Source organism: Ranitomeya imitator, chromosome 1 (genome assembly GCF_032444005.1).
Source record: "Ranitomeya imitator isolate aRanImi1 chromosome 1, aRanImi1.pri, whole genome shotgun sequence".
Taxonomy (NCBI): domain Eukaryota; kingdom Metazoa; phylum Chordata; class Amphibia; order Anura; family Dendrobatidae; genus Ranitomeya; species Ranitomeya imitator.
The window spans coordinates 977131694-977159529 of record NC_091282.1 but is presented as its reverse complement, the minus strand read 5'-3'; the positions used below and the strand labels follow the sequence as shown (position 1 = coordinate 977159529).

At 42.2% G+C, this 27836-nt stretch overlaps 1 protein-coding gene across 3 annotated transcripts in view; it reads right to left on the bottom strand.

The window, feature by feature from the left end:
- LEF1 (lymphoid enhancer binding factor 1) overlaps positions 1 to 27836 on the bottom strand; it is a 168884-nt gene that overhangs the window by 32582 nt on the left and 108466 nt on the right. For all 3 annotated transcript variants that reach the window (XM_069743870.1, XM_069743871.1, XM_069743869.1), the window contains exons 7-9: positions 25604 to 25766; positions 6248 to 6355; positions 177 to 225 (exon numbers count right to left, since the gene is read on the bottom strand). In XM_069743870.1, coding sequence (XP_069599971.1) covers positions 177 to 225; positions 6248 to 6355; positions 25604 to 25766 — 320 coding nt within the window. The remainder of the gene's footprint in view (positions 1 to 176; positions 226 to 6247; positions 6356 to 25603; positions 25767 to 27836) is intronic.

Sequence of the window (27836 nt, the reverse complement as noted above, 5' to 3'; positions counted from 1 at the left end):
AACTTCTACAATAAAGTACAACAATGCATTCAACTTTTCACCGTTGTGCAGTTTTGGTTTGCAGGTCACCATTTCACAGGGCATTGACCTCATAATTCAGGAGTTCTTAACTGTCTAATATTTTGGGCTCTTACGTTAAAAGATGCAACTGCACAAATGAAGACAAGAGAACTAACCTGATGTGGATTCTTGAAGTTTTTCTCTCTTCCTTTTCTTCTTCTTACCCTGTAGTAACAAAATCAGGTTACTTTCAATATTTCATAATCAGTGGTACAAAAGATGCATTTAGCAATAGTACAGAATTTTTTTGATTTAATATATAGTTGTAAAATATTACATTTTTATCACTTTGTTTATAAACATTCAAAACCCAAAGTGCTCTACTTTTGTAAGAATGATCATATGAAATGACACTACTAGAATACCACCATTGTGCGCTTCTAACACTACATATTTTATTACATATTATGTTGAAATGATCTGTAATACACAATAATAATCATCTCCCTGCCCTGAGAGAATAGTACATAAGAGGATGCAGGCTGTAGCTGCTCTGTGGTCAGGAATGACAGCTGGACCTCATGCCCACTAGAAATGGCCACTCATACAGCTCTGCCACACAGACGTTTGCATTTTGTTGGCTCATAATAGCCTGTAATAATCCCAGTTCCACTGAAAAGCTGCAGTTGTACTAAGAGTGATCACAGGGATGGGGTGGAAGGCAGCCAACAAGGGACGAATCTGCCAATGATGTTACTTTTGTCAGCCAAAGCAGCTCCCTCGAGAGAAGATAAAACTACTTGTCTGAACAAAGGCTTTACAGCCACGTAGACTGCAATTCAAAGTTTGCAGGCTGTAACTCTTGGTCCATTTGGAAATCATTGCTCATAAATGAAGATGTGTTTACCAAGAAAACTTCCTTTACAGAAAGACAAGCATTTAACAGAAGGCGAGCATTTGCGTGATGCACCTTTGGTATTAAAGGGGTTAATGAATCGCCTGGATACTAGCTCAGCCCCACAGCTGGTCTCACAGGGATGTCCACCCTGCCTTTCTAATCTAATACTAGAGATACCAGGGGTGCTGAGGTAGGAGGAGGCCGCTCATACTGTAGTCCTTCCTTACCTTCCGAGCACTCTGATCTAACACATTAGATACCAGGGGTTTTAAAATAAGAAGAGGTTACTCACACTGCTTTTCACCCTGCCTTTCTGATCCAATACTGGAGATACCAGGGGTGCTGAAGTAAGAGGAGGTGGCCATCACTGCTGTCCATCTTTTCTGATTTAATAGTGGAGAAACCAGGTTTGAAAAATATGGTAGATATAATTTCATGTCAATCATTTGTATCTGATCTGGCATGGGATTATAAAACTCCCTTCAACGTGCAGCTGTATAAGAACACCTATCTCAGCAGGGGGGGGAGGGGGGTCAAACCTCAAAAGGCTGTGAGTGACAGATCTTACTTCTTGAGCCAGCTAACTTCAGAACAAAAGGCTTGCTTGCCCTGTGGATACCATGCAGTCTAACTTCTTTGTTCCGACAACTACGATTACATAAGGAACATATGGACTTCTTGTACATCCTGGCCACACACCAGTTATATTTTCGAGATCTCTAGAATGGTCCGAAAGTCTTCCAGGGTCTCAATCCGTTCTAGCACCACAGGGTCGGTAGATGCATAGAATGGCTAGTATGAACCAGATAGCAAAGATGTGTTTAGTCTCAAAGCATAGCAGGGGCCCGGCCGGATGGGATGGTGCCATAACCGCCTCCCTAGGACTATCCATTAAGGAGTTATGATCCATCTTACATTTTGGATATTTTAGTTGCTAGAGGCAAGAGGAGAGGATTTAGGTTCAGCCCAGAAGGCAGGAGGGGAGTGACCCAAAGGGGATAAAGGCTAGTGTAAGGCCATGTCATCTCTCTGTCATTCATGCGGTCCACTTCGAAAGTGGGGTCACGTCGAGTAACATGCCATGAAGGACCTAGGAACCAGCTGACAGTCCATGCCCCCTGCAGCCCAACGCACACATGGTCGAACATCAACCCAGTAATTGACATGATCCATCTGCTTATATATTTTGTCCTACCACTGTATTTGCATATATGATCATTGTATATGTATAACCATTGTTTATATAGTGTATTGTCTAGTGTGCCCTTAAAACAATTAAATATATAATTTAACCTTGGACTGCTTATCTCAATCCACGAGTTTACACGTCAGTTTCTCGGCTTAACTTTCCATGCTACCGGGACTGGTTTTTGGCCTGATATAATCCCATTCACGGACCAGGCTTATATCTAATGAGGAACTGGTGGCAGTCCTACCGGGCTGGCAGCACTCTGTTTCACTGATACTAGTGAAGGGGGCCTCTCAGCCCCTCTCAGAATTGTGAGAGAGTGTAGTGCCACATCAGTGACTGCATAGGCAACATCATCTCAGTCCCCATGCCTCTCTGGGCCCGGGGACATGTGGTGTCTACATAAAACTGTACCAAGCTGACCTTACGTGTCCCCAGGGGATGGGGAACGTCATGTTGGTGAAAGTAGGGAGATCACATTACGTGATCCGTCCAATGTAATAGTGTCGTCAGGTGTGGTGGCGAGGTGCAGATTCATCCCATGTGGTGGCAGCGGTGTGATTCTGTGTGATCTCTCTGATGCCATCCTTCACACCAGGGGTGCTGAGGCAAGAAGAGGCTGCTCACACTGCTGTCCATAGTATCTTTCTGAATGTTAAGTAGTTACTGTGACCTGGAGATAACCCACACCACATACAGTCAAGCCATCTCCAGGTCACAGCAGTTGGTCAGCAAACAGAAAGACCAAGTGACCAGCACTGTGAGCAGGCTTCTTGCCTCAGCAGTCCTGGTGTTTGCAGCAGGGCCACCATCAGGGCATTACTGTACATACTCATGTAAGGGACATGGTGAGGAGGAGAGCCCCATTCTGCGCCCCCTCGGCAAGATTCATCCGTTTGCTACTAACTGGGGGTGGAGGAAGATGAGAGGACATATATGAGGGCAGGATGGAAACATATGGGGGAGGCAGGATGGAGACATATGGGGCCAGGATTGGAGGACATATGGGGGCAGGATGGGAGGAAATATGGGGGCAGGATGGGAGGACATATGGGGGCAGGATGGGAGGACATATGGGGGCAGGATGGGAGGACATATATGAGGGCAAGAGAGAGACATATGGGGCCAGGGTGAGAGGACATATATGGGGCACGATAGAGACACATGAGGTTCATCCATGAATGCGCCATGTGGGCCAGGATGTGGGACATTATTACAGCAAGGTTCCAAAATGCAGGACATTATTACTGTAGGGGCTAATTAATAGATATTATTACTGTTGTAATGTATATGATTTTTGAGGATACTTTTTTCAGTGCGGGGTCCTGTTACTGTAAAGGACAACATTGTTGCTTTTTTCTTCATTTAGCGTAGTGTAGAAGTTGGGGAATGTGCTCTGGATAACTGTCTTATTTTCTGCAGAGACGGGTCCTGGCTGGAAGAATTGATAGTGATCCTGCTCTGGATGAAGAAGAAAAGTGAAGATGAATATCTTCAACTAGAGGCATCACTGGTGAGTCAAGAGCATTATCTGTACACTTACATATGTAGTATATACAGAGCTTTTGTGTATAATATCACTGGTGAGTCACTATTACCTCTGCACTGACACTATACACTGTATACTATGTACAGAGCTCCTGTGTAAAAAGGCACTTATGATAATATTACTATTGTGTTGTTTTTTGTGTTTTTTAATTAATGATCAGAATTGTAGCATCCAGTCACCATGTAGTGGTGATATGTGATCTGGTCACGGTGTGGCAGTATTTATTCCTTGTATGTGGTATTATTTGGTCACTATATGAGAATATCTGGTCCTGTCATGGAGTGACTGTATTTATCTCTTGTTGTATTATTGGTCATTTAAAAAATGTATGTGACACATTCCTTTAAAAAATAAATAAAATTATACCTAAAAAGAGTTTTGGATATTTTTATGTTTAATATGTTAGGGTAGAGTAGGGCCCGGCCAAAAAAAGTTTACCTTGTCGTGGTAGTGGCTTAAAAAAAAATCTTTTGGCCAAAACAAAAGCTGATGGCTATGTATTTGACATTGTGCTCGATGGAAACGGTTACTGTGTGATTGGTAAGGATGTAGTGCAGAAGTGGACTTTTTCCAAGAGTGGGCAGTGGGACTGTGGAAGGTTCAAGAGGTGGAGGTGGAGCTGGGGTTGAGCATGGGTGGAGTTCTCAAGGGGGCCTCTAAAATTTTGTCAGTATATGGCCCTGAAATTCTTGCTGGCAGCTCTGGTCTCCAATATTAGATCAGAATATCACCCTTAGAGGAGAGCACATCTTCCTACACATGAAGGGAGTGGGGAGGAGCTTCCTTCTGTACTTGCTCACAGGCTCCTATCTTCATGTCCCATTAACATTCTAGGGCAGGCTTCTGTCAGTGCAATAAGGCAGAAGCCATTCTAATTCTATAGTGATTACTTCCCTAGATACAATGAGGGTGATGTACTAATTAATGGCAATTAAGAATTTATTATTACATTTCCTACTTTCGGAGAATGCCTTTAAGAACTCAAGAACAAGCAGTTAGATCAGAATGAATTCAGCAACTAATGTCACACAGTAATCACAGAAAAGAAAGTTACCCACGTCAATCATTGGTGGCCTCAGTCGGTGAACAACAGTGGTGACTGACAGCATGTGCAGAGTGTATTTCCAGAGATTTAGCATAACTCCAGAGGTTATTATGAGACTTTCTTTACTGAAGTTAATATTTAAAGGGAACCTGTCACCCCGTTTTTTGAGATTGAGCTATAAATACTGTTAAATAGGGCCTGCGCTGTGTGTTCCTATAGTGTATGTAGTGTACCCCGATTCCCCATGTATGCTGAGAAATAACTTACCAAAGTCGCCGTTTTCGCCTGTCAATCAGGCTGGTCAGGTCGGGAGGGCGTGGTGGCATCGCTGGTTCTTCCTCAGCTTTACGTTGGTGGCGTAGTGGTGAAGACACAGCGCGCGATCTGCGCTGTCATCCCTTTCGTCGGTGGGGGCGGCCATCTTCCTGGGGCCGCGCGTGCGCAGATCGAGTGCTCTGCTGCACGGGGCTTCAGGAAAATGGCCGCGGGATGCCGCGCGTGCGCATTAGAGATCGCGGCGGCCATTTTCCCAAAGCCGAGATGCAAACGTAAAGCTGAGGAAGAACCAGCGATGTCACCACGCCCTCCCGACCTGACCAGCCTGATTGACAGGCGAAAACGGCGACTTTGGTAAGTTATTTCTCAGCATACATGGGGAATCGGGGTACACTACATACACTATAGGAACACACAGCGCAGGCCCTATTTAACAGTATTTATAGCTCAATCTCAAAAAACGGGGTGACAGGTTCCCTTTAAATATATTTACAATGTAACAATAAAGGGGATGTCCCTTTTCAAAAAATCCATGCCCCTGGGTGCATATGGTTATATATCACTTTTTACTCTGAGTCTCTGCCGCCGCTCCTGGTAGCAGGGCCCCCTCTGCAGCCCTATCATCACTGTAACAGCCAATGAGCTCAGTGGCTCTGCCCATGTACAGGAAACGTCCCGCTCCGAGCTGCTGAGCTCACAGATGGTCTGCTACCTTTTTTTTTATTTTCTATAACAAGCTGCACCTAGGGATTAGTGTTTTCTGAAAGGGAACCTCCTCTTCAAATGTTTGGCTCATCAGTTGGCTCAGTCCGCACAGATCCAGCTATTGCCTTTTGGCAAACTGTTGACTTTGCTGGGGGAGCCACATTGCCTGTCCAGTATAGGCAAAATGCAGAATTGCATTGCACCGATATAGTTACAGTAGCGTAGCTCTGGGTAGGCCCCCTCAGAGCACCGGGCCCAGGGCGCCCGCACCCTCTGCCCACCCGATAGCTACGCTACTGGCATGTACGTATCAAAAAAAAAAAAAGCCTATGGACAGGGGCTATAAATGATGGCGAATGACAATCTATAAGGTTAGATTCAGTCACTCATGTCTGTGCACAAAGGATTGAATGCGGGAAGTCCATTGACTGATTGCCTTCCAGAGGAATTTATGATTGGAGAAAGCTTTTTAAGACATTCTACTCATATTTTACTGTCAGAAGGTTTTATGAAGTGCACACTTGTCTGTGATAGATTAGTTGTTGAGACACTCGTTCTTAATAAAAGACTTTGAAAACTACTCACATAGTTGTCTCTTGCAGACCAGCCTGGATATAGCTGCATATGTAGCTGCCTTTCTTTTCGGGCTAGCTCGTAATATTTGGCTTGTTCTTCACGGGACAAAGCATGCCACTGAAAGGAAGACAATACAGCTTTAATAAAACTCACATGAAAAGTATTAACCAGACAGGAAAACATATCTTCACTGGTTATTCATAAAGAAAAGATATATATCTTTGTATTGTGTTAGCCAGTAGATAGAATATTGAACATTTACTTAAACTAATATTAATGAATATATATATGTATATATACACATACACACAATGAATGAAATAAATATTTGATCCCTTGCTGATTTTGTAAGTTTGCCCACTGACAAAGAAATTAACAGTCTATAATTGTAAGGGTAGGTTAATTTTAGCATTGAGAGATAGAATATCAAAAATAAAATCCAGAAAATTACATTGTATAAATTACATAAATATATTTGCATTTTGCAGTGAGAAATAATTTGATTCCTCTGGCAAACAAGACTTAATAGTTGTTGGCAAAACCCTTGTTGGCAAGCACAGCAGTCAGACTTTTTTTGTAGTTGATGATGAGGTGTGCACACATGTCAGGAGGACTTATGGTCCACTCCTCTTTGCAGATCATCTTTAAATCATTAACATTTTGAGGCTGTTGCTTGGCAACTCGGAGCTTCAACTCCCTCCATAAGTTTTCTATGGGACTAAGGTCTGGAGACTGGCTAGGCCACTCCATGACTTTAATATGCATCTTTTTGAGCCACTCCTTTGTTGCCTTGGCTGTATGTTTCGTGTCATTGTCTTGCTGGAAGACCCAGCCATGGCCCATTTTTAATGTCCTGATGGAGGGAAGGAGGTTGTCACTCAGGACTTTACAGTACATGGCTCCATCCATTCTCCCATTGATGCAGTGAAGTAGTCCTGTGCCCTTAGCAGAGAAACACCCCCAAAACAATGTTTCTACCTCCATGCTTTGACAGTGGGGATGGTGTTCTTTGGGTCATAGGCAGTATTTTTCTTCCTCCAAACACAGCAAGTTAAGTTAATGTCAATTTTTGTCTCATCTGACCACAGCACCTTCTCTCAATCCCTCACAGAATTATCCAGGTGTTCATTGCCAAACTTCAGATGGGCCTGCACATGTGTTTTCTTGAGCAGGGGAACCTTGCGGGCACTGCAGGATTTTAAACCTTTACAGCATAATGTGTTACCAATGGTTTCTTGGTGACTGTGGTCCCAGCTGCTTTGAGATAATTAACAAGTTACCCCCCGTGTAGTTTTAGGCTGATCTCTCACCTTCCTCATGATCAAGGATACCCCAGAAAGTGAGATTTTGCATGGTGCCCCAGATTAATGTCGATTGACAGCCATTTTGTATTTCTTCCATTTTCTTACTATTGCACCAACAGTTACTTATGGTTTTGTAGCCCATTCCAACTTTGTGCAGGTCTATAATCTTGTCCCTGACATACTTATAAAGTTCTTTGGTCTTGCCCATGTTGTAGAGGTTAGAGTCTGACTGATTAATTGAGTCTGTGGACAGGAGTCTTTTAGAAAAGGTGACTATGTAAGACAGCTGCCTTTCATGCAGGTAAGAGTTGATTAGGAGCGTCTAACTGGTCTGTAGGAGTCCGAACTCTTAATGGTTGGTAGGGATCAAATACTTATTTCTCACTGCAAAATGCAAATACATTTATATAATTTATACAGTGTGATTTTCTGGATTTTATTTTTCATATTCTCTCAATGTTAAAATTAACCTACTCTTAAAAGTATAGATTGTTCATGTCTTTGTCAGTTACAAAATCAGCAAGGGATCAAATAATTGTTTCCTTCACTGTATATTATATATATTTTATATTAAAAAACTTGTCTAGTATTTTGATATTGATGACCTATCCTGAGGATGCGCCATCAATATACGATTGTGGGGGGTTTGACACCTCTACTGATCAGTTGTAAGCTCTGTCGGTGGTGATCGGATGTGAACAGTGTGCAGAGTGGAACAACAGCTCCGTATATAATTTAATGGCCACTGCCAGGTACTGCAGATCAGCTCCCATCATTTTCAGGAGTTGATCGGCAGTAGAAAGCAGCGGCCATTGACAAAATAGAGCATGTCATGGCTCATATGAGCTGTGCAATGCATGTAAGTTAATGGAGCATATTGAAGATAATGTTGACTAAAACAAAAAGTTGCTGAATCCCAAAATTGTGTTATCCGACATTTGGCATATTTTAGGTATGTACAGCATGACTTCAGACTTCTGACCTGGTCAAATCTTCTATTCCTAAATGCACCATTTTCCCAAAAGTAATTTACCAGAAATGAAAATTAACCCTACAATCACATCTAAAGCATAGAATTAGATTCTTTAAAGTTCTCCATTGCAGCATTGTTCAGATCTTGGCTGGTGTGAAATGTGACATTTTATATTGCCTCTGCTCACACAGCCCATTAAAATACAATGTCCTGTAAAAAAAAAAAAAAAAATACTGTGATTTTGCCATAGTAAAATCATAAGCGGACAATGAAAAATAAAGAGATGTGGATACCAGCTCTTTATTTAGCAGTCTTATTTACCCAAAAATCAATTTAAATCCTTCAAATGGTGTCACCATAATCCACTTTTATGGTCGGCTTTCCAGCTGCCACAGTGACATATGTGCCTTGGATGTGAATAGGCGTTATGTTGCCAGGAAAATGCAATGTTGGCTGTACATGCTTTAAAAGAGAAGGGCCTGATAGCCTTAGGCATGGAGATTAGGTAGTTGCTCATTCCAGACAACATGCATTTTAAATATGTAAAAAACTGAAGCATTGGGAGCTGGGGATCAATAACCAGAGAAAAGCATTGACAAGAAATGTGTTTATAATTAGTCCAAGGTAATATATGCTTCCTTTTGGGTCCGATGCCATAACTGCTCATTCACGCTTTTAGCCAACAGAATAACATGGTTTGTGGTAAAAGGGCCCCAAGGTCTAGGAGATATCTACTGGCGCCTAGTCATTAATACCTTTCTCCCACTCTGTAAAAGACACCTAATTAGTTCTTGCAATGCTTCCACCACTTTTAAATACATACTGACCTTTAATACCTGTATTAGCACTTCCTCAACATCTGGAGCGGATCTAACACACTATTGATCTGCTATAACAAAGGTCTTAATGCAAAATATTCAGCATGAAATAAGAATTTTCAACTATTAAAAACATTTAAAATACATACAATTTAGAAGACTGATAACATTTTTCGTGTAACATCTCACAACTACTGACACCATGGACTCCTTCCTATCTTATACGGAATATCATAGCATTCAGAAAAGGAAAAAAATATATATAGACAACTATGAACGTGTTTGCCCCCTTCCTGATTTCCTATTCTTTTGCATGTTTGTCACACTTAAATGTTTCAGATCACCAAGCAAAATTAAAAAATATTAGACAAAGATAAAACAAGTAAACACAAAATACAGTTTTTAAATGAAGGTCTCTATTATTAAGGAAAAAAGAAATCCAAACCTACATGGCCCTTTGTGAAAAAGTGATTGTCACACCTGCTCTCAATCAAGAAATCGCTTAAATAGGACCTGCCTGACAAAGTGAAGTAGACCAAAAGATCCTCAAAAGCTAGACCTCATGCTGCGATCCAAACAAATTCTGGAACAAATGAGAAACAAAGTAATTGAGATCTATCAGTATGGAAAAGGTTATAAAGCCATTTCTAAAGCTTTGAGACTCCAGGGAACCACATCATGAGCCATTATCCACAAATGGTGAAAACATGGAACAATGCTAAACTTTCCCAGGAGTGGCCGGCCAAACAAAATTACCCCAAGAGTGCAGCGATGATTCAGCCAAGAGGTCACAAAAGACCCCACAACTACATCCAAAAGAACTGCAAACCTCACTTGCCTCAATTAAGGTCAGTGTTCATGACCGCACAATAAGAAAGACTAAGCAAAAATGGACTGCATGGCAGACTTCCAAGATGAAAACTCTGCTAAGCAATAAGAACATAAAGGCTCATCTCAGTTTTGCCATAAAACATTTTGATGATCCCCAAGACTTGGAAGAATACTCTGTGGACTGACAAGATAAAAGTTGAACTTTTTGGAAGATGTATGTCCCATAACATCTGGCATTTCATTTCAGGCATTTCATTTCATGAAAGGAACATCATACCAACAGTAAAATATAGTGGTGGTAGTGTGATGGTCTGGGGCTGTTTTGCTGCTTCAGGACCTAGAAGTCTTGCTGTGGCAAATGGAACCATGAACTCCGTCGTCTACCAAAAAATTCTGAAGGAGAACATCCAGCCATCTGTTCATGACCTCAAGCTGATGCGTACTTGAGTTGTGCAGCCAGACAATGATCCAAAACACAACAGCAAATCCACTTCTGAATGGCTTAAGAAAAACAAAATTAAGACTGGCCTAGTCTTGACCTTAATCAGATTGGGATGCTGGGGCATAACCTTTTAAAAAAAAAAAGCGAAAAAAAAAAAAAAAAAAAAACAGTTCATGCTCAGAAACCCTCCAATGTGGCTGAATTACAACAATTCCGCAGAGATGACTGGGTCAAAATTCCTCCAGAGCGTTGTAAACGACTCATTGCTGGTTACCGCAAACATTTGATTGCAGTTGTTGCTGTTGCTAAGGATGGCCCAACCAGTTATTAGGTTTAGGGGGCAAAAGAATAGGAAATCAGGAAGGGGCAAACACTTTCACACAACTGTATTTTATTCCAATAATTAAAACAATATACATTAGAACAATTATGCCATTTCTTTGGTTTCTAGTAAGATAATATATAGCACTAACATTCCGTTTCAGTGGGGACATATACAAATAATATCAGACATTGCAGAATAACAGTTCAACAAGTCAAATAGACTTGCTCACAAGAGGACAAAAAAGGTAAAAAAGTGCTTGGAGTGTGTGATCCAGCCATCATTATAATAAATAAGGGTATTCATGTAAAGCTGTATGTACCGACTCACCAGCCAGTAACTCTATATCCAAATACAAAGTGTTACTAAAGGTACCGTCACACTTAGCGACGCTGCAGCGATACCGACAACGATGTCGATCGCTGCAGCGTTGCTGTTTGGTCGCTGGAGAGCTGTCACACAGACAGCTCTCCAGCGACCAACGATCCTGAAGTCCCCGGGTAACCAGGGAAAACATCGGGTTACTAAGCGCAGGGCCGCGCTTAGTAACCCGATGTTTACCCTGGTTACCAGCGTAAAAGTAAAAAAAAAACACAGTACATACTTACCTACCGCTGTCTGTCCCCGGCGCTGTGCTTCTCTGCACTGACTGTGAGCACAGCGGCCGGAAAGCAGAGCGGTGACGTCACCGCTCTGCTTTCCGGCTGACCGACGCTCACAGCCAGTGCAGGAGGAGTGCAGAAAAGCACAGCGCCGGGGACAGACAGCGGTAGGTAAGTATGTACTGTTTTTTTTTTTACTTTTACGCTGGTAACCAGGGTAAACATCGGGTTACTAAGCGCAGCCCTGCGCTTAGTAACCCGATGTTTACCCTGTTACCAGTGAAGACATCGCTGGATCGGTGTCACACATGCCAATCCAGCGATGTCAGCGGGAGATCCAGCGACGAAATAAAGTTCTGGACTTTCTTCAGCGACCAATGATCTCCCAGCAGGGGCCTGATCGTTGGTCGCTGTCACACATAACGATTTCCTTAACGATATCGTTGCTACGTCACAAAAAGCAACGATATCGTTAACGATATCGTTATGTGTGACGGTACCTTAAGAGCATGGAGTGTGGGAGAAAGATGATAGAAGGGTCCAAATTACGGAGGAACAGTTAGACTGGCAAGGTGAAGTGATAGGGCTGCCTAAAAGGGAGCATGTTTATGGCACATTTAAAGCTGGATACTTTGAATTAATTGAGTGATATAGGCTTTATAATATATTTCTTACATGAGGGATTTGACTATTTTGCCCAAATAGGTCTGTGGTATAATTATAGTTATGAGGATTTCTAAATTTCAAAGGTCATACACTTATCCACTATTTTATATACATTTTCATATTTTTGTGAATGCTATCAGGAGAGCGTCCCTAAATGTAAAGGTTTCTTATTTAGCCTGTGTTGACATTTGTTAAACATTCCATTATGTTTGATGGCAAAAACACTTAATGTCCTATAAGTCAATGGTGTCAATAGGGGGCAGGGGTGATTATCATGCAGTACATGGATAATTCAAGCCTGATCTGAGCCTTGAACCAGCTTGGAAAAGCACTATTTTCCAAGACTAAGCCTAATGAGAATGGTTGGTTATGTTTTAGGCTATATGCATAGGTATAACAAGCTTTATTAAACTGGGTGCACAATTGCTCCAGTCCATGATCCAGGTCAGTGCTCTCTGGTAGCGTACAGGAGCTGAGCGAATTTCCTTACTCTCAGAGATCCCAGGCTCAGGTTAGGATTATGGAAACAGGAACACATGGGCTACTCCGCACAGTGAACAAGTCTGTAGGAACATGCTCACACACCACCAAGAAACTTGAAGACACAAAAGAGCATAGAAGAACCAAAAACACTCAGTTTAAAAAAAAAATCACAGTAATCCGCAAGTGCTAGTAAAAAGATGTAAAAAACAGGGTATTTGGTTGATACGTTTTTTGCAAAAAATGTATACTAAATATATAAATATCATGTTTTAAATAAAGCTGCTTTGTTTTTTTATACTTCTCTTTCAAATAATTTTTATTAACTTTTAAACATAAAGGGAAGATAAGGGATAAAGTGTACGGGATAAACAGGGAAGGGGGAAAGGAAAGACCCCATACAATATGGGGAAAGGGAAGGAAAAGAGACAGGTATATATGCACAGGCATTTCCGTAGATTTACGATACAGCTTGAAATAGACATATATCGCCAAAATAGGTTGCTAAATGTCCGCTTCTCAAACTAAAAAAATCTATAAAGTATGAGAAGAAAAATCAGTAAAGTATGAAAACCCTGTCCGGTCCGGGATCACCCTATGTGACCCTAAGACCAACTGGAGGGCAGTGTCCGGTTCAATTTCAGTAAGAAAACCAAGTGGAATGTATAACTTTTTCAAGTAGGGTATGTATCCGGCGTGTCCAGAGAGAAGCACCAGAAGGAACGGTCAGGTGGAAACGATGTTGTACACAAATGGAGATGGAAAATCAGGAGAGGCAGAGGAAGCTCTTATTCCAATGTTCGAGATGGGAAGTCAAGAGAAGGAGTTTAGGGTCTTAAACCAATTTGTCTCAAAAAATCAATACCCTCCTCCGGAGAAGAGATAAACATGGACTTGGCTGCATATTTAATTTGTAGATTTGACGTTTGGGTCCGTTGATATATTATTTTGGCACAAAGGAGTTCCCGAGTGACTTGATGGAAAGATTTTCTCATTTGCATTGTGGTCTTTGACAAGTCCTTGAACAAAGTGATGTCATTGTAAGGAGCTGGGAGTTTTTTTGGAGTCTTTTGTTAGCGTCAGTAAGTCATTTCTTACCCAAGTTGATCGAAATGATTCAATCACATCTCCTGTTGCATTTGGTGGGAGAAAGTCCGGTTTGCGGATTCTAAAAGTTTTTTCTATCAGTTTTTTTTCTTTTACTTTTGCAGGAAGATGAGAAATAATTTTAATAAAGCATTTTTCCAATTGGGAGGGATGGATTGAGTGTGGGATACCTTTAACTTTGAGATTGTTTTTCCTCTTTATATCCTCGTAGCTGGCAAGACAAACCTTAAATTCACTAAAGCAAATTCCAAAAGACATCTCATCTTTTGAGTAAACAGATAAATCTTGGGGATTAATAAGCAATGGGGTTTCGAGATTTTTTGCGCTAGTGTTCGGGTTACTGAGTGTATGTGGGAACGAAATCGGAGCAACAAACGAGTTAGAATCAGTGGTTTTGGGTAATAGTAACAATTGTTCTTTGAAAAGCCTCTTAATGAAGATCTCGGTAGCTGTGAACTCATTAGGCTGGGGAGAATCGGGTTTCAACAAGCTAGTATCCAACAAATCACCTACATCCCCCATATTCATATATTTGTTTCCTATAGTTTCAATTGATGTTAATAGGGCCTTGCATATATTCATCATTACGATTTCAGAAGGGGAGTTTGATGAAGCAGATATATTATCAATTCTGGTAAATAAAGGTGAATAATCACTAGCCTCAGTGCAAATTTGCTCCTGTTTAAAATTACTATTGTTTGAATGTTTTGAAATTTTCCCTGAATAGTTTGATTTCTCGAAGCTAATAGACCCCTCCGAGTACAGATTTGAAGAGGCGATTTCCCCATAGTCAAAATCATTGGAAGAATTATTTTCGTCCAGGTCAGAGGAAGTTGAAGTATCAACAGAATCAGAGTCAAAACTCTCCACTCCCTTTTGGGAATTAAAAGAATCAGAATCTTCATAATCAGAGGTATCTATCATTCTTATGGATTTCTCTGAGTGGGTTCTTTTTGACCCTTCTGATAAGTCAGAGGAGTTATCGGTTTCTTGGTTTACATAGTATTTATTGGCTGGTTCCATAGAAGAGATGGGATTGGGAGGTATATTTTGGAGTATTTCACCGAGGTTTTAATCACAAAGAAGCCTAATTTCGTCTAGTGTAATTTTTTGTTGTGACCGTAGCCATTTAAAAAGGTCACTTTCTGATCAGATGGCTGATCCCCGCCATTAAAATTTGTTTATACAGCCCCTTTAACAGATGGGCTTCTACAATGTTGCCCTCTATTATCAGGGTGTCCATGGGAATCCCTTATGATTATTGGGGTGTCAGGAGAGGGTTTTAGTATGGCACATCCTGGTAATATATGAGTAGGCTGGGTGGCGCTATATAGTAGCGGAATTTTAATCATTTCACCACAAGTAATCGGCAGTACTCTCTCCTCTAACTGTAGCCGCATCATCCTCATCTCCTTCTGTGGTGTAGGTCCTGCATAAAAGCCCCTTACTATTGGTATTTTTTATCAATTTCCCTGTCATTTGTGGGCAGCTATGTGGAGGTTTAGGGGCAGCACAGCTCTCAAAAACAAAGAGACTGTGCGGTGGCACAGTGGTGTGACAGTGGCGGTGTTCTAATCGCTGCTTTACAAAGCATCTGAACATCTTGCAGCGGCGGGACCTCCTGCTCCCCGCCACTGTCATACCAGCCACTTTGTTCTCCGAATCAGCCGCGCAAGACCTGCCTGCTGTGACAATATGTGACCTGTCCAGGGATCCTTCCTTTCGCAGTGTCGCTGCTTTTGGTCTTATGGCGGGCACCCAGATCCTCCTCACCTCTCCATCAGCATGTGATATTGTCACGGTGAGCACGGATCTCCTCGCCGGTGGCAGCGCTGACGTCACCCGGCATTTCACCTCAGCATCAGCCGACCGCGATTCAGCGCGGCCATTATCCCTCTTCCATTCTGAATCCCGGTTGTCTCGGGGAGCATGTGAAACCCTCCTGGACACCTAATTAAAAGGGACCTTATTCACAACAGTCTGTTTGGCATTTCCCATGAAATTTCGAGCTCCAGCGCTCTCTGTATCTTGTGTAACATGGGCCTTGAGGTACTTTCTCCTCATATCTGACTGTGTGGCGGCCATCTTGTTTGGAGTCCTTGTTACAGGCCGAGAAGCTGAAATATTTGCTGTTCCTGTAAAACCCTTATCTTCTTCATTTTGGGTGCTGTAAACAAGGACCAAGGTTTTACAAGCCTGCAGGTCTATAAATTCCACTTTTAAAGCCAAAATGTAGCTCAGTATAGGGGATGGATTCAGGAGCTCTGAAAAAGCACATCCACTCCTGTCCCCCACAAACCCCTCCCCCCGTTTTTTTTTATACTTCTCAATATTTAGTTTGACAAAACTTTATATAGCCATGTGCAGACTAAATGCATTCTTGATGCTTTTCCACTAAGAAAAACGCATGTGCGTTTTTTACCTGTGTATTTTCTTGCATCTAATGCAAGCCTATGGGAAAAATCTGTACCTAAAACTCAGCATATCCACATTTGTAACTTAGCGAAAATATACGGAGCCAAAAACTCACCAAAAGCTCATCGTGGTCACACCGCCTTAGAAGCCCTGGCATATGAAAAACTAATTATACACTGGTGATGTGCACAGAGTTTAAGTTCTCGTTTGTCGGTAGCACATCGCCCTGTGTAAACACGGTTGTGGTGCAGACAACCTACACAAATAATAACAGTATTCACATACAGTGCCAACGACTGCTCAATGTGAATGAAGCTATGCATGACCATCTCTACCCTCACCTACTGTATTCTCACCCATCCCTTGTAGATTGTGAGCCTTCGCGGGCAGGGTCCTCATTCCTCCTGTACCAGTTATGACTTGTATTGTTTAAGATTATTGTACTTGTTTTTATGTATACCCCTCCTCACATGTAAAGCGCCATGGAATAAATGGCGCTATAACAATAAATAATAATAATAATAATAATAGCTATAGGAGTGATGACTTATCTCTTGATTGGAGCACATTTTTAGTCAGTGGTAACAGTTCACCTATCAAGGCATACATAATGAACTTTGCAACTAATGTTCTCTGTAGGTCAGAGGTCACAGTTAGATCAGTGAACACTTAAAATTGGAAATAACACAACAGGGCTCATAGAAACTACAGGTCAGGGAGCAGCATAGTCCATTCGATGGTGCCCTAGGGACTTCATAAAATGCGCTAGAAGGAGGAATGCGACTAAAACAGCGCTGCAGTTTATTGCTGGGACATTAAAACAACTCTGAAATAAAAGCATCATAGAGAACATGACCGATTAGAGAGGCACAACTTCAATTAGACAAAGATGGGAGTCCAAGGGGAAAAGTAAAATAATTCAAGCTGGTTTCGTACGGGTTTGTCCGCCATCAGCTACTTGGATTTTATCAGCACCTATACTGTTGGCTTTGAAATAAGATGGTTTTCTAGCATTTAAGCATACTATTATGTGCAAAATAATAGTACTGCAACATCACTAATGTTTAATTCGTGCTTTTGGCAGAAAAGATCATACAAAAATGGTACAAAATTCATGACTAGGTGTATACGAGTAATGGACAACCAATAGAATCAACAGTCATGACACGCACGCTGTAATTTACTCATTTCATGAAAGGGGCGAGTTCTAATTAACAGTAATGCAGAGTTCAATTAGCGAGGTCATTCATTCTGTGAAGAAACAATGTTTTAATTATACCACTTATTTAAAGATGGATGTTGGACCTGCTGGTTTTAGCCCTTGATAAGTGAGTAAAATGGTTTGTTCCAGACATTTCACCAAAGGAGAAATAACTTATCAAGAAGTTGATTGGAGAGGGGAAAACATATAAAGAAGTGCAGAAAATAATGAACTAAAAATATTTACAAGCTTTAACGAACAAAATCTGTAAAGGTACCGTCACACTAGACGATATCGCTAGCGATCCGTGACGTTGCAGCGTCCTCGCTAGCGATATCGTCCAGTGTGACAGGCAGCAGCGATCAGGCCCCTGCTGTGCTGTCGCTGGTCGGGGAAGAAAGTCCAGAACTTTATTTGGTCGCTGGACTCCCCGCAGACATCGCTGAATCGGCGTGTGTGACACCGATTCAGCGATGTCTTCACTGGTAACCAGGGTAAACATCGGGTAACTAAGCGCAGGGCCGCGCTTAGTAACCCGATGTTTACCCTGGTTACCATCCTAAAAGTAAAAAAAAAAACAACCGCTACATACTTACCTACAGCCGTCTGTCCTCCAGCGCTGTGCTCTGCACTCCTCCTGTACTGGCTGTGAGCGTCGGTCAGCCGGAAAGCAGAGCGGTGACGTCACCGCTCTGCTTTCCGGCCGCTGTGCTCACAGCCAGTACAGGAGGAGTGCAGAGCACAGCGCTGGAGGACAGACGGCTGTAGGTAAGTATATAGTGTTTGGTTTTTTTTACTTTTAGGATGGTAACCAGGGTAAACATCGGGTTACTAAGCGCGGCCCTGCGCTTAGTTACCCGATGTTTACCCTGGTTACCGGCATCGTTGGTCGCTGGAGAGCGGTCTGTGTGACAGCTCTCCAACGACCAAACAGCGACGCTGCAGCGATCCGGATCGTTGTCGGTATCGCTGCAGCGTCGCTAAGTGTGACGGTACCTTTACACACAGTGTTAAATATTAAGTCAAGTCATATTATTAATTCCCAGTCTTAACTCGGTACTGCGTACATAGTTTCATCTTAATGGAATGGACATTAGTGACATTGCATGTGGTATACTTAGCATGGGTGGGTGATAATGCTATACAGTAAGCTTAAGAATGCTATAAGTTGACAGACCAGGTGACATATTACCATATGACACTCGGGGAGGGTTCTCTCTTCTCTTTAATTCTCATTTGTGGGGTCTCTACATTCAGCAGCCCACGAAAGTTTCTGCGGCCTACTGTAACTTAAAGGGAACCTGTCACCCCAAAAATCGCGGGTGAGGTAAGCCCACCGGCATCAGGGGCTTATCTACAGCATTCTGTAATGCTGTAGATAAGCCCCCGATGTTACCTGAAAGAGGAGAAAAAGACGTTATATTATACTCACCTAGGGGCGGTCCCGCTGCTGGTCAGGTCGGATGGGTGTCTCCGGTCCGCTGCGGCACCTCCCATCTTCATTCCAAGACGTCCTCTTCTGATCTTCAGCCACGGCTCCGGCGCAGGCGTACTTTGCTCTGCCCTGTTGAGGGCAGACAAAGTACTGCAGTGCGCAGGCGCCGGGCCTCTGACCTTTCCGGCGCCTGCGCACTGCAGTACTATCCTCTGCCCTCAAGAGGGCAGAGCAAAGTACGCCTGCGCCGGAGCCGTGGCTGAAGATCAGAAGAGGACGTCTTGTAATGAAGATGGGAGGCGCCGCAGCGGACCGGAGACGCCCATCTGACCTGACCAGCAGCGGGACCGCCCCTGGGTGAGTATAATATAACGTCTTTTTCTCCTTTTTCAGGTAACATCGGGGCTTATCTACAGCATTACAGAATGCTGCAGATAAGCCCCTGATGCCGGTGGGCTTACCTCACCCGCGATTTTCGGGGTGACAGGTTCCCTTTAATAGGCAGCTGATAAAACTTCTACACAAGATCCAGTGAAAGACTGGTTAATAAACTGCAACCAACTTAATGAATTAACCATGGGGCTAATTTACATATTTTCCATTTTACTGCATTGATTCTTTTTGGTGGGCAATCAAATAAACCTCTACGTTCTTTTTTATAATTATCTCGACAATTTCTTTGGAGTACAGCATCAGGTAAGAAGTCCTGAATAAATTAATATACAAAATATGTATATTTAACACAAGGTAAGAAAATAAATCCGACAATTCACATAGATTACAATAATGGCAAAGGAGCATCCAATGATTAACTCCATAGAGAATAAAGAAGATCTTCTGTTACCTGCGAGTCCTGCAAGCACCAAAAGATGCCTATGGGAAGCCAAACTAGTTGCGAGAAACGCTCGGAAAGTACCATTGCTGAATAAAACATGTTGAAAAGGTTATAGGTTGTAAAAGAACACGTTGACTGGCCTAAAGAGAAGTGGTAGAACATTCTATGGACAAACGAAAATAAGATAATTCTTATTGGGTCTTACTGGTTTATGAGATGACCCATAAACATTGAATTTAAGCCACAGTACACTGTGAAGACTATAAAACATGGAGGTGCAAGCATAATGGTTGGAGCTGGGCCCATTTATCGCAGGCACCATGGAGCAGTATAAAATTACTGGATGAAGTCATGTTGCCTTATACCATTATTTTGCACATATACTGGCTAGGTGAAGAAAATCAGTGAAATTTAGCCATTAAAGAGGACTTGTCACTTGTGCCAAAAAAATTGAGTTAAAATCCAATTTTGCCTCCTCTCTGGATGCGTGCTCTTTCTCTCCTCCCTCCCACATGCTGCCAATCACAGATGGGCAGCTTCCGAGAAAGATAAACTGCTAAATCAGATGCTGAGCTGTGATTGCCAGCATTTGTGATGGACGGGTGATATCCCATGCACCCAGAGAAGACTCTGAAAACTCTGCTTGCAACCAGCTAGGCATTTCTCGAGTGCACCCCATAAGAAGGTCCTCTCTAATAATAAATAATCTCATTATTTATATAGCGCCAACAAATTCGGCAGCGCTTTACAGTTTTTCTACACATTACCATTGCTGTGCCCGATGGGGCTCACAATTGCAGTTCTTGTTGCTTCAACTGGTCTGGGTTGCCCATAGACTTTAAACAATTTGGCGGTCCCATTCCTACTCCGACATTGATGTTCTAAAACGTTGTTACATAGGAGCATAGCTACATGAGATCGTGTAGCTACAGAAGCAGGGTTCCAGCTGTCAAACACAGATCCTCACCATAAAGAAGACACATACTAGACATTCTTGATCCCTGTATACACAGCGCTAAACTAGAATGCAGTGAAAGGAAGCACCGATGGTGCTTCCTGATCCATACTCATGTGACCACTGGGCACATGGAGGGCGCTGGGTCATCGGAGACCCACATACCTTGGCTATGCAGCCAGGAAGCTGCATTTCTCTTCTAACTGGGGCATACCAGACCAGTTACAATGGAAATAAGATGAAAATAAAAATGTTTCCTCTTTTTTAGTACTATGGTTGCATAAAATGAATGAAAAATAAAAAATAGCAGGTTAAAAAAAAATTGCCACTGTCAATCCAAAATGCTGTTACTAGCCTCGCCTTCAAGAAAAAAAAACATCCATTAAAATACTTGTTACAGAATGGGTGACAAAAAAAAATTGCAAAATCTATTTTAGTGGTCCTGTGTGGTTATAAAAAAAACAGAATAATGGGAAAAAAATAATTTTTACTTATTTTTCCAATTATAGCACCCGATGCCAGAAAAATAAAAAACAATGACAGTGACATAAAGATTAAGCCCCATTAAACTACATGTATGAAAAATAACTAAATGTCCATCGTCAGGAACTCGTCTGTTCTTAAACTGTTTAAAGAGGACCTATGACCTCCTAAAGTAAAGGGAAAGCGAATTCAATGGTGTAGTGTATGAGTAGGAAAACACCATTTTCATAAAACTTTGTGATCACATTTCTTAGAAATCTAGTATGTCACAAAAGTGAGTACACCCCTCATGTTTTTGTAAATATTTTATATCTTTTCATGGGACAACACTGAAGTCCATGTACAGCTTATAACTTTGGTGTGGCCTCTAGAAAAGTCCACTAGAAAAAAAACACCCGAAGTCTTGTTGAGATATATATATATATATATATATATATATATATATATATATATATATATAGATATATATATATATATATAGATATATATATATATATAGATATATATATATATATATATATATATACACACATATATATATATATATTTGCCAATGACGTGTACATTTTAGTACTGTCACTTATGTTTTCTTCCATTATGAATTTTCCTCTTTAAGTACATATTATCCATATTCAAATTAATCTTTCTGATAGCATTTGCAATTTAAATAACCCTAAAAATTGAAACGTGTACCAAATATAAGGTTCCTAATGATACTAGTTTCTCAGCATTTACAGCTTGACACATCACACAAGTATTCATCTTCTTGGCTTCAATTTTGGGCACTTTATTTAGTGAAATTCCTCATGAATTCGATAAACAAACTAAAGACCCCACATAAACGTTCCAAACTGCTTATAGTAGAGGTGAACTTGTCAAAAGAAGGTTCTCAAAATGACAAGCAAAGACGGTCAGAGCCTTCCTGGAAGTGCGTGAGTCACAGGAAACTTTCTACAAAAATGATTCATTTGTTTCTGGGAAGCGAATGAGTGTTGTGTGCTAAATTCTGTAAAAAAACTGAAAGTAAACAGTGTACTGACTTTCTTCACACGTTTTTCAAACCATGAACTTTTGATAGCATACAACATGAGGTTTATGTAGAAAACTAGTTTAACAAGTTAGGACAACTTCCAGGAGTCAACAAATCATCTTATGACATTTACAGACATATTGGAATATGACATATTATGAAGTCTAAGAACGTAAGGGTTGTCTCATGTTCCCATCTTCAGGAGCACACTTCGGGATACCTGCTTGCCAGGGGCAGTGCACTCCCCATGACTGACAGTTCAGGACAGAGTCATGGCTAAGCCACTGGCTGAAACGGTGCCCTTGCCGACATGGTCGGAGGAAGGTACAAGGACATTGAATCTGGCTGAATCTGGACAATGTCAGAGCAACCCTTTGCAATTTTTAACATTACATAAGATAAGATGAGACAGCCCCTTTAAAATTCTAGTTTGAACAATTTAATGTCCATGTCACACTAATATGTAGTGCAAAACAGAATGCTACTGTTATTTTCAGTGTTATTTAATAATAGTAAACAATTCCAAAATGTCTATGCCCTCTTTAAATAGCATCACTACTTTCCCTTTAATGAACTAATCGAAAGCTAATCTAAGAATTAGCCAACAAGACTTCAGGAGATTTTTTGTGGACTTTCTATTTTCTACATTAAAATTCTATTCTGCTATTTAGTCATAAAATAGATATTACAGAACATCTGAACGTCTTATTTAAAAGTAACCTGCCAATCCCCTTCCATCTGCAGTGCTCCTCCAGGATTTTCTATAGTAGTATTTCTTAACCAAATTAGCAGCAATTTTTTTACGAAAAATTGCTTGTGCTGTGTGCAAATTGCCAGTCTGGAGTTAAAGAGGTGTAGAAGCTGTACCGCAAAATCAAGTATGATGGACCATATTCCTATCTAATTGTGTGACTGATATCCCTGGGGACAAGGTACAACAACCCAACACTTTCTTAAATCCAATATGCCAATGAGGTATACTTCTTGTGCAGTGAAACGGCGAGTCTGCTCTGGCTTCAGTGGCGCATAGTACCTAGCTTCTCTGCAAATGCACCTGATGTTGATTTAAAAAAAGGTTTGGGATGACATATTCTGTCCTCAAAGATGGCAATCAAGCCAGGGCAGCATTAGGAAAGATAGCAGTCAGGCACTGCCCCATTGAGCCCTGCACTATACATAATATTTTATCTGTTGGCCAGGCAGAGGTGTTATTTTACAGATTGTCCAGCCTTAGGGTACAAGTCTGCAGTCAGTCAGTCTATATGACTGCAGACTTGTGAATTCTCACAGCGTGCCATGTGGATTCTCCGGCGCTGAGAGCGGGCAGTCATGTGAATGCTAGTATGCCTTTTGCATGCATCCAGCCACGATCAGACTAGACATATCCGGTCTTGCTCAATACACTTACGTTGAATGTGCACATCTAGTGACCACATGTATGTAAATTGCTTACTTGTTGTCACGTGCCCGCTGCTCCTGGTGCCAGCACCAGAGAATCCTCACAGCATGCAGTGAGCACACTGAGGATTCACAAGTCTGCAGTTACATAAGTGTGACTGCAGACTTGTACCCCAAGTCTAAGATCCTGGTCTAACCTCGTTTATGATTACAGAGTGGAGCACAGAGAACAAATATCTTTCAGATAAAGTCCAAGCAGTCCATGTGGGGGAGAGGCAGCACAGCTGAGTTTAGGTGTGTTACATTACAAACCCTTCTGTAATAGCATTGTTACCTCTTCTGTACTCACCTTCTCCAACCACTGTGTGTCCAGAGCCGAGCTCAAAAGGGGTGTCAACGATCAGAGGAGCGAGCAGAGAAAAGAAGGCCCCTGTGCAAGAATAATTTATGGGCTCTCTGCAGTCCAGTAGTTCATCAAAACACATAATTCAACCTACTATGGAGGTAGAAATAGGCTTTCATACCTATTTGGCCTCTGTTTGGCTACACAGGCTGCAGCAATGGTGTGCCTGCACCTGCGTGATTACACTTATGTCTGCTGTACTCAGCACAATTTGTACTCCCTCTGCAGTTAGAGCAGAGCAGGCTGTTATTACATCTCACACAGGAGTAACTCAGTGTAGGCAGGCTATTCCAGTGTGAAAGAAAATGAGAGACAACCTGATCACACTGGAAAGCGAGAACCTCAGTGTGATTACTGACATCTCTGAACAAGTAGTGTGAGGGGGAGACAGGACAGCAGATGCGACAGTGCTAGGAGAGGAGGAGAGCTGATAGAAAGGTTTGTAATGTGAAATTACTAAGCTCAGCAACGCTGCCACCCCCAACAAGGACTGCCATGATCTTATCTGAAAGGTTTTCGTCATCTGTGCTCTACTCCAAGCACTTTTTAATCATGCATGAGGTTGGACCAAGAGATCAGAGTTGTATGAAAGATCTGGCACACCAAGAAACCTTTACTGAGCTATTGTAGAAGGTGTTCTTCTTTCTACGGAGTGTTGCTGTCTGCAACATCATAAAAATGGAAGAAATGCAAGCCAACAGTGAAAACGGTCTGATAACACCCTCATAGATAAACAGAAAATGAACTTATTAGGTGGCAAATACTTTGACTGCCAATATCTCTGCAGGCGAAATTATAGACAATATACACGATATAGTCCACTCGGCAGCCAATATTATATTGTGTGTCCAGTTCAACATGGATAATTTGGTGAAAGGTCCTTTTTAAATAATTTCCTAAAATTTCCTTCCGGATTGAGACATCGAATTACAGATTAGCCATTTAAGTGGCATTGAGTGACAACTTATTTTTTTCGTTATGGAGAAGAGCTATGCCTTTCGGGTAAATGTTAGAATTTCTGCAAGTGTGGTGTAAATAGAACGCCTAAACATTACCAAGGCAGGAAGCACTCAGGATATCTTGTTGGAAAGAGTACAAAGTATTTTTCTGAAGCAATTTTGTTTTTGGTACATGATAAATTATACTTCGGTGACATGTAACAGAGCGGAGATGAACCAAGCACTGACCGTTCATTTCCTCATTTACGCTGTTTTTACAGGTTGCCAAGTTATAGAACAACCATGAAAGTTTAAGGGCTGGGGGGGGGGAACCCTACAGTTGCCAAGCGTTTTTCTGCAAGTTTCTTCTGCAGTAAAAAAAACCAAAAAAACTCTGTGACCAGATGTTAGCAATTAGTCAATAAGGAAATATTAATCTCAAACAATGCGGCAATGGTGGCATTTTTTCACACTTTTGGTGCATTTTCTGAATCCTAGGCATTCTTTTACAAATACAACATGTGCTAGGTTTTTTTTTCATAAGAACACAAAAATAGGCTCAAAATTTCATAGCATTTTGTACAAGCCAAAAAATAAGCAATACTGCAAAAAACTGTGCTAAAGAAGCCTTAGTGATCATCAGAGTGTCACAAGGACAGAAATCGGTATTTTGTAAAGCAGAGTACAGCTTCGCAGAAAGGAGAAGAAAGAAACCCCAAAAGCTCACCCTTCTGCCGAGAATCTGATTGATGGCAGCACTTTCTTTAAGCGTACATTCTGCTACAACGTTCGCTCTCATCTCTTTCATATACAACATAAAAGCGTTCAGCGGTTTCTTTATATGAGGTCTTTTTGGCTCCTGTTCTTTTCTCTGGTCATGATGAGGTTTGCTAAAAGGAAAAGAAGGACACACTGAGATGAAAACCACACAAAAGAGCAAACGAATAAATATACAGTAATTAATAGGTTTATATTCATTTGCAACTAATTACGTAAAACAGCTCTTTCTCTGCCATTCTTACCAGCCCCCAAAGAATCTGAGGCCTTCAGACACTGACACTTCAGAGTTTATCTATAATATAACGCTGGGAGCGTCACTCTGTCCGAAGCCTTTATAGACAAGCGCAGTCTGGCTCCCACAGAGTGACGCTCCCAGGAGATCGCGGTATGCGTAAACACTGAACGCACACCGCGATCTCCAACAGAGAAGCAGGGATCGCCAGGAGGGTAAGTATCGGCTATATTCACCTGGCCCCGTTCCACCGCTGCGCGCCGCCATCTTCCGGGTCCTCTGCCTGTGACGTTCAGTCCAGAGGGCGCGATGACGCACTTAATGCGCGCCGCCCTCTGACTGACCAGCCACAGCCAGAGGAGCCGGAAGATGGCGGCGCACAGCGGTGGAACGGGGCCAGGTGAATATAGCAAGTGCTGGGGGGCCTGAACTAGCGGCGATACCGGCACCTGACCCCCACAGCGCGCCAGTGTCCCCGCCTGCTCAGGCCCCCCAGCACTCGGCGCCCAGCGATGATAGGCGAGTATGGTATTTTTTTTTTTCCATATATTGCAGCAGCATACAGGGCATATACCATGGAGCATCTTATGGGGCCATAAACCATAATGGAGCAGTGTACGGGGGCATATACAATGGAGCATCTTATGGAACCATAAACCATAATGGAGCAGTGTACGGGGGCATACACTATAGAGCATCTTATGGGGGCCATAAATCATAATGGTGCAGTGTACGGGGCATATACTATGGAGCATCTTATGGGGGCCATAAACCATAATGGAGCAGTGTACGGGGGCATATACCATGGGGCATCTTATGGGGCCATAAACCATAATGGAGAAGTGTAAGGGGGCATATACAATGGAGCATCTTATAGGGCCATAAACCATAATGGAGCAGTGTACGGGGGAATATACAATGGAGCATCTTAAAGGGGCCATAAACCATGGAGCATCTTATGGGGCCATAAACCATAATGGAGCAGTGTACGGGGGCATATACAATGGAGCATCTTATGGGGCCATAAACCATAATGGAGCAGTGTACGGGGGCATACACACTGGAGCATCTTATAGGGCCATAAACCATAATGGAGCAGTGTATGGGGGCATATACCATGGAGCATCTTATGGGGCCATAAACCATAATGGAGAAGTGTACGGGGTAATATACAATGGAGCATCTTATGGGGGCCATAAACCTTTATGGAGCAGTGTACGGGGGCATATAATATGGAGCATCTTATGGGGCCATAAACCATAATGGAGCAGTGTACGGGGGCATATACCATGGAGCATCTTATGGGGGCCATAAACCATAATGGAGCAGTGTACGGGGGCATATACAATGGAGCATCTTATGGGGCCATAAACCATAATGGAGCAGTGTACGGGGGCATATACAATGGAGCATCTTATGGGGCCATAAACCATAATGGAGCAGTGTACGGGGGCATACACTATGGAGTATCTTATGGGGCCCATAAACCATAATGGAGCAGTGTACGGGGGCATACACACTGGAGCGTCTTATGGGGGCCATCAACCATACTGGAGCAGTGTACGGGGGCATACACTATGGAGCATCTTATGGGGGCCATAAACCATAATGGAGCAGTGTACGGGGCATATACCATGGAGCATCTTATGGGGCCATAAACCATAATGGAGCAGTGTACGGGGGCATATACAATGGAGCATCTTATGGGGCCATAAACCATAATGGAGCACTGTACGGGGGCATATACAATGGAGCATCTTACGGGGCCATAAACCATAATGGAGCAGTGTACGGGGGCATACACACTGGAGAGCCTTATGGGGGCCATCAACCATAATAGAGCAGTGTACGGGGCATATACTATGGAGCATCTTATGGGGGCCATAAACCATAATGGAGCAGTGTACGGGGGCATATACCATGGGGTATCTTATGGGGCCATAAACCA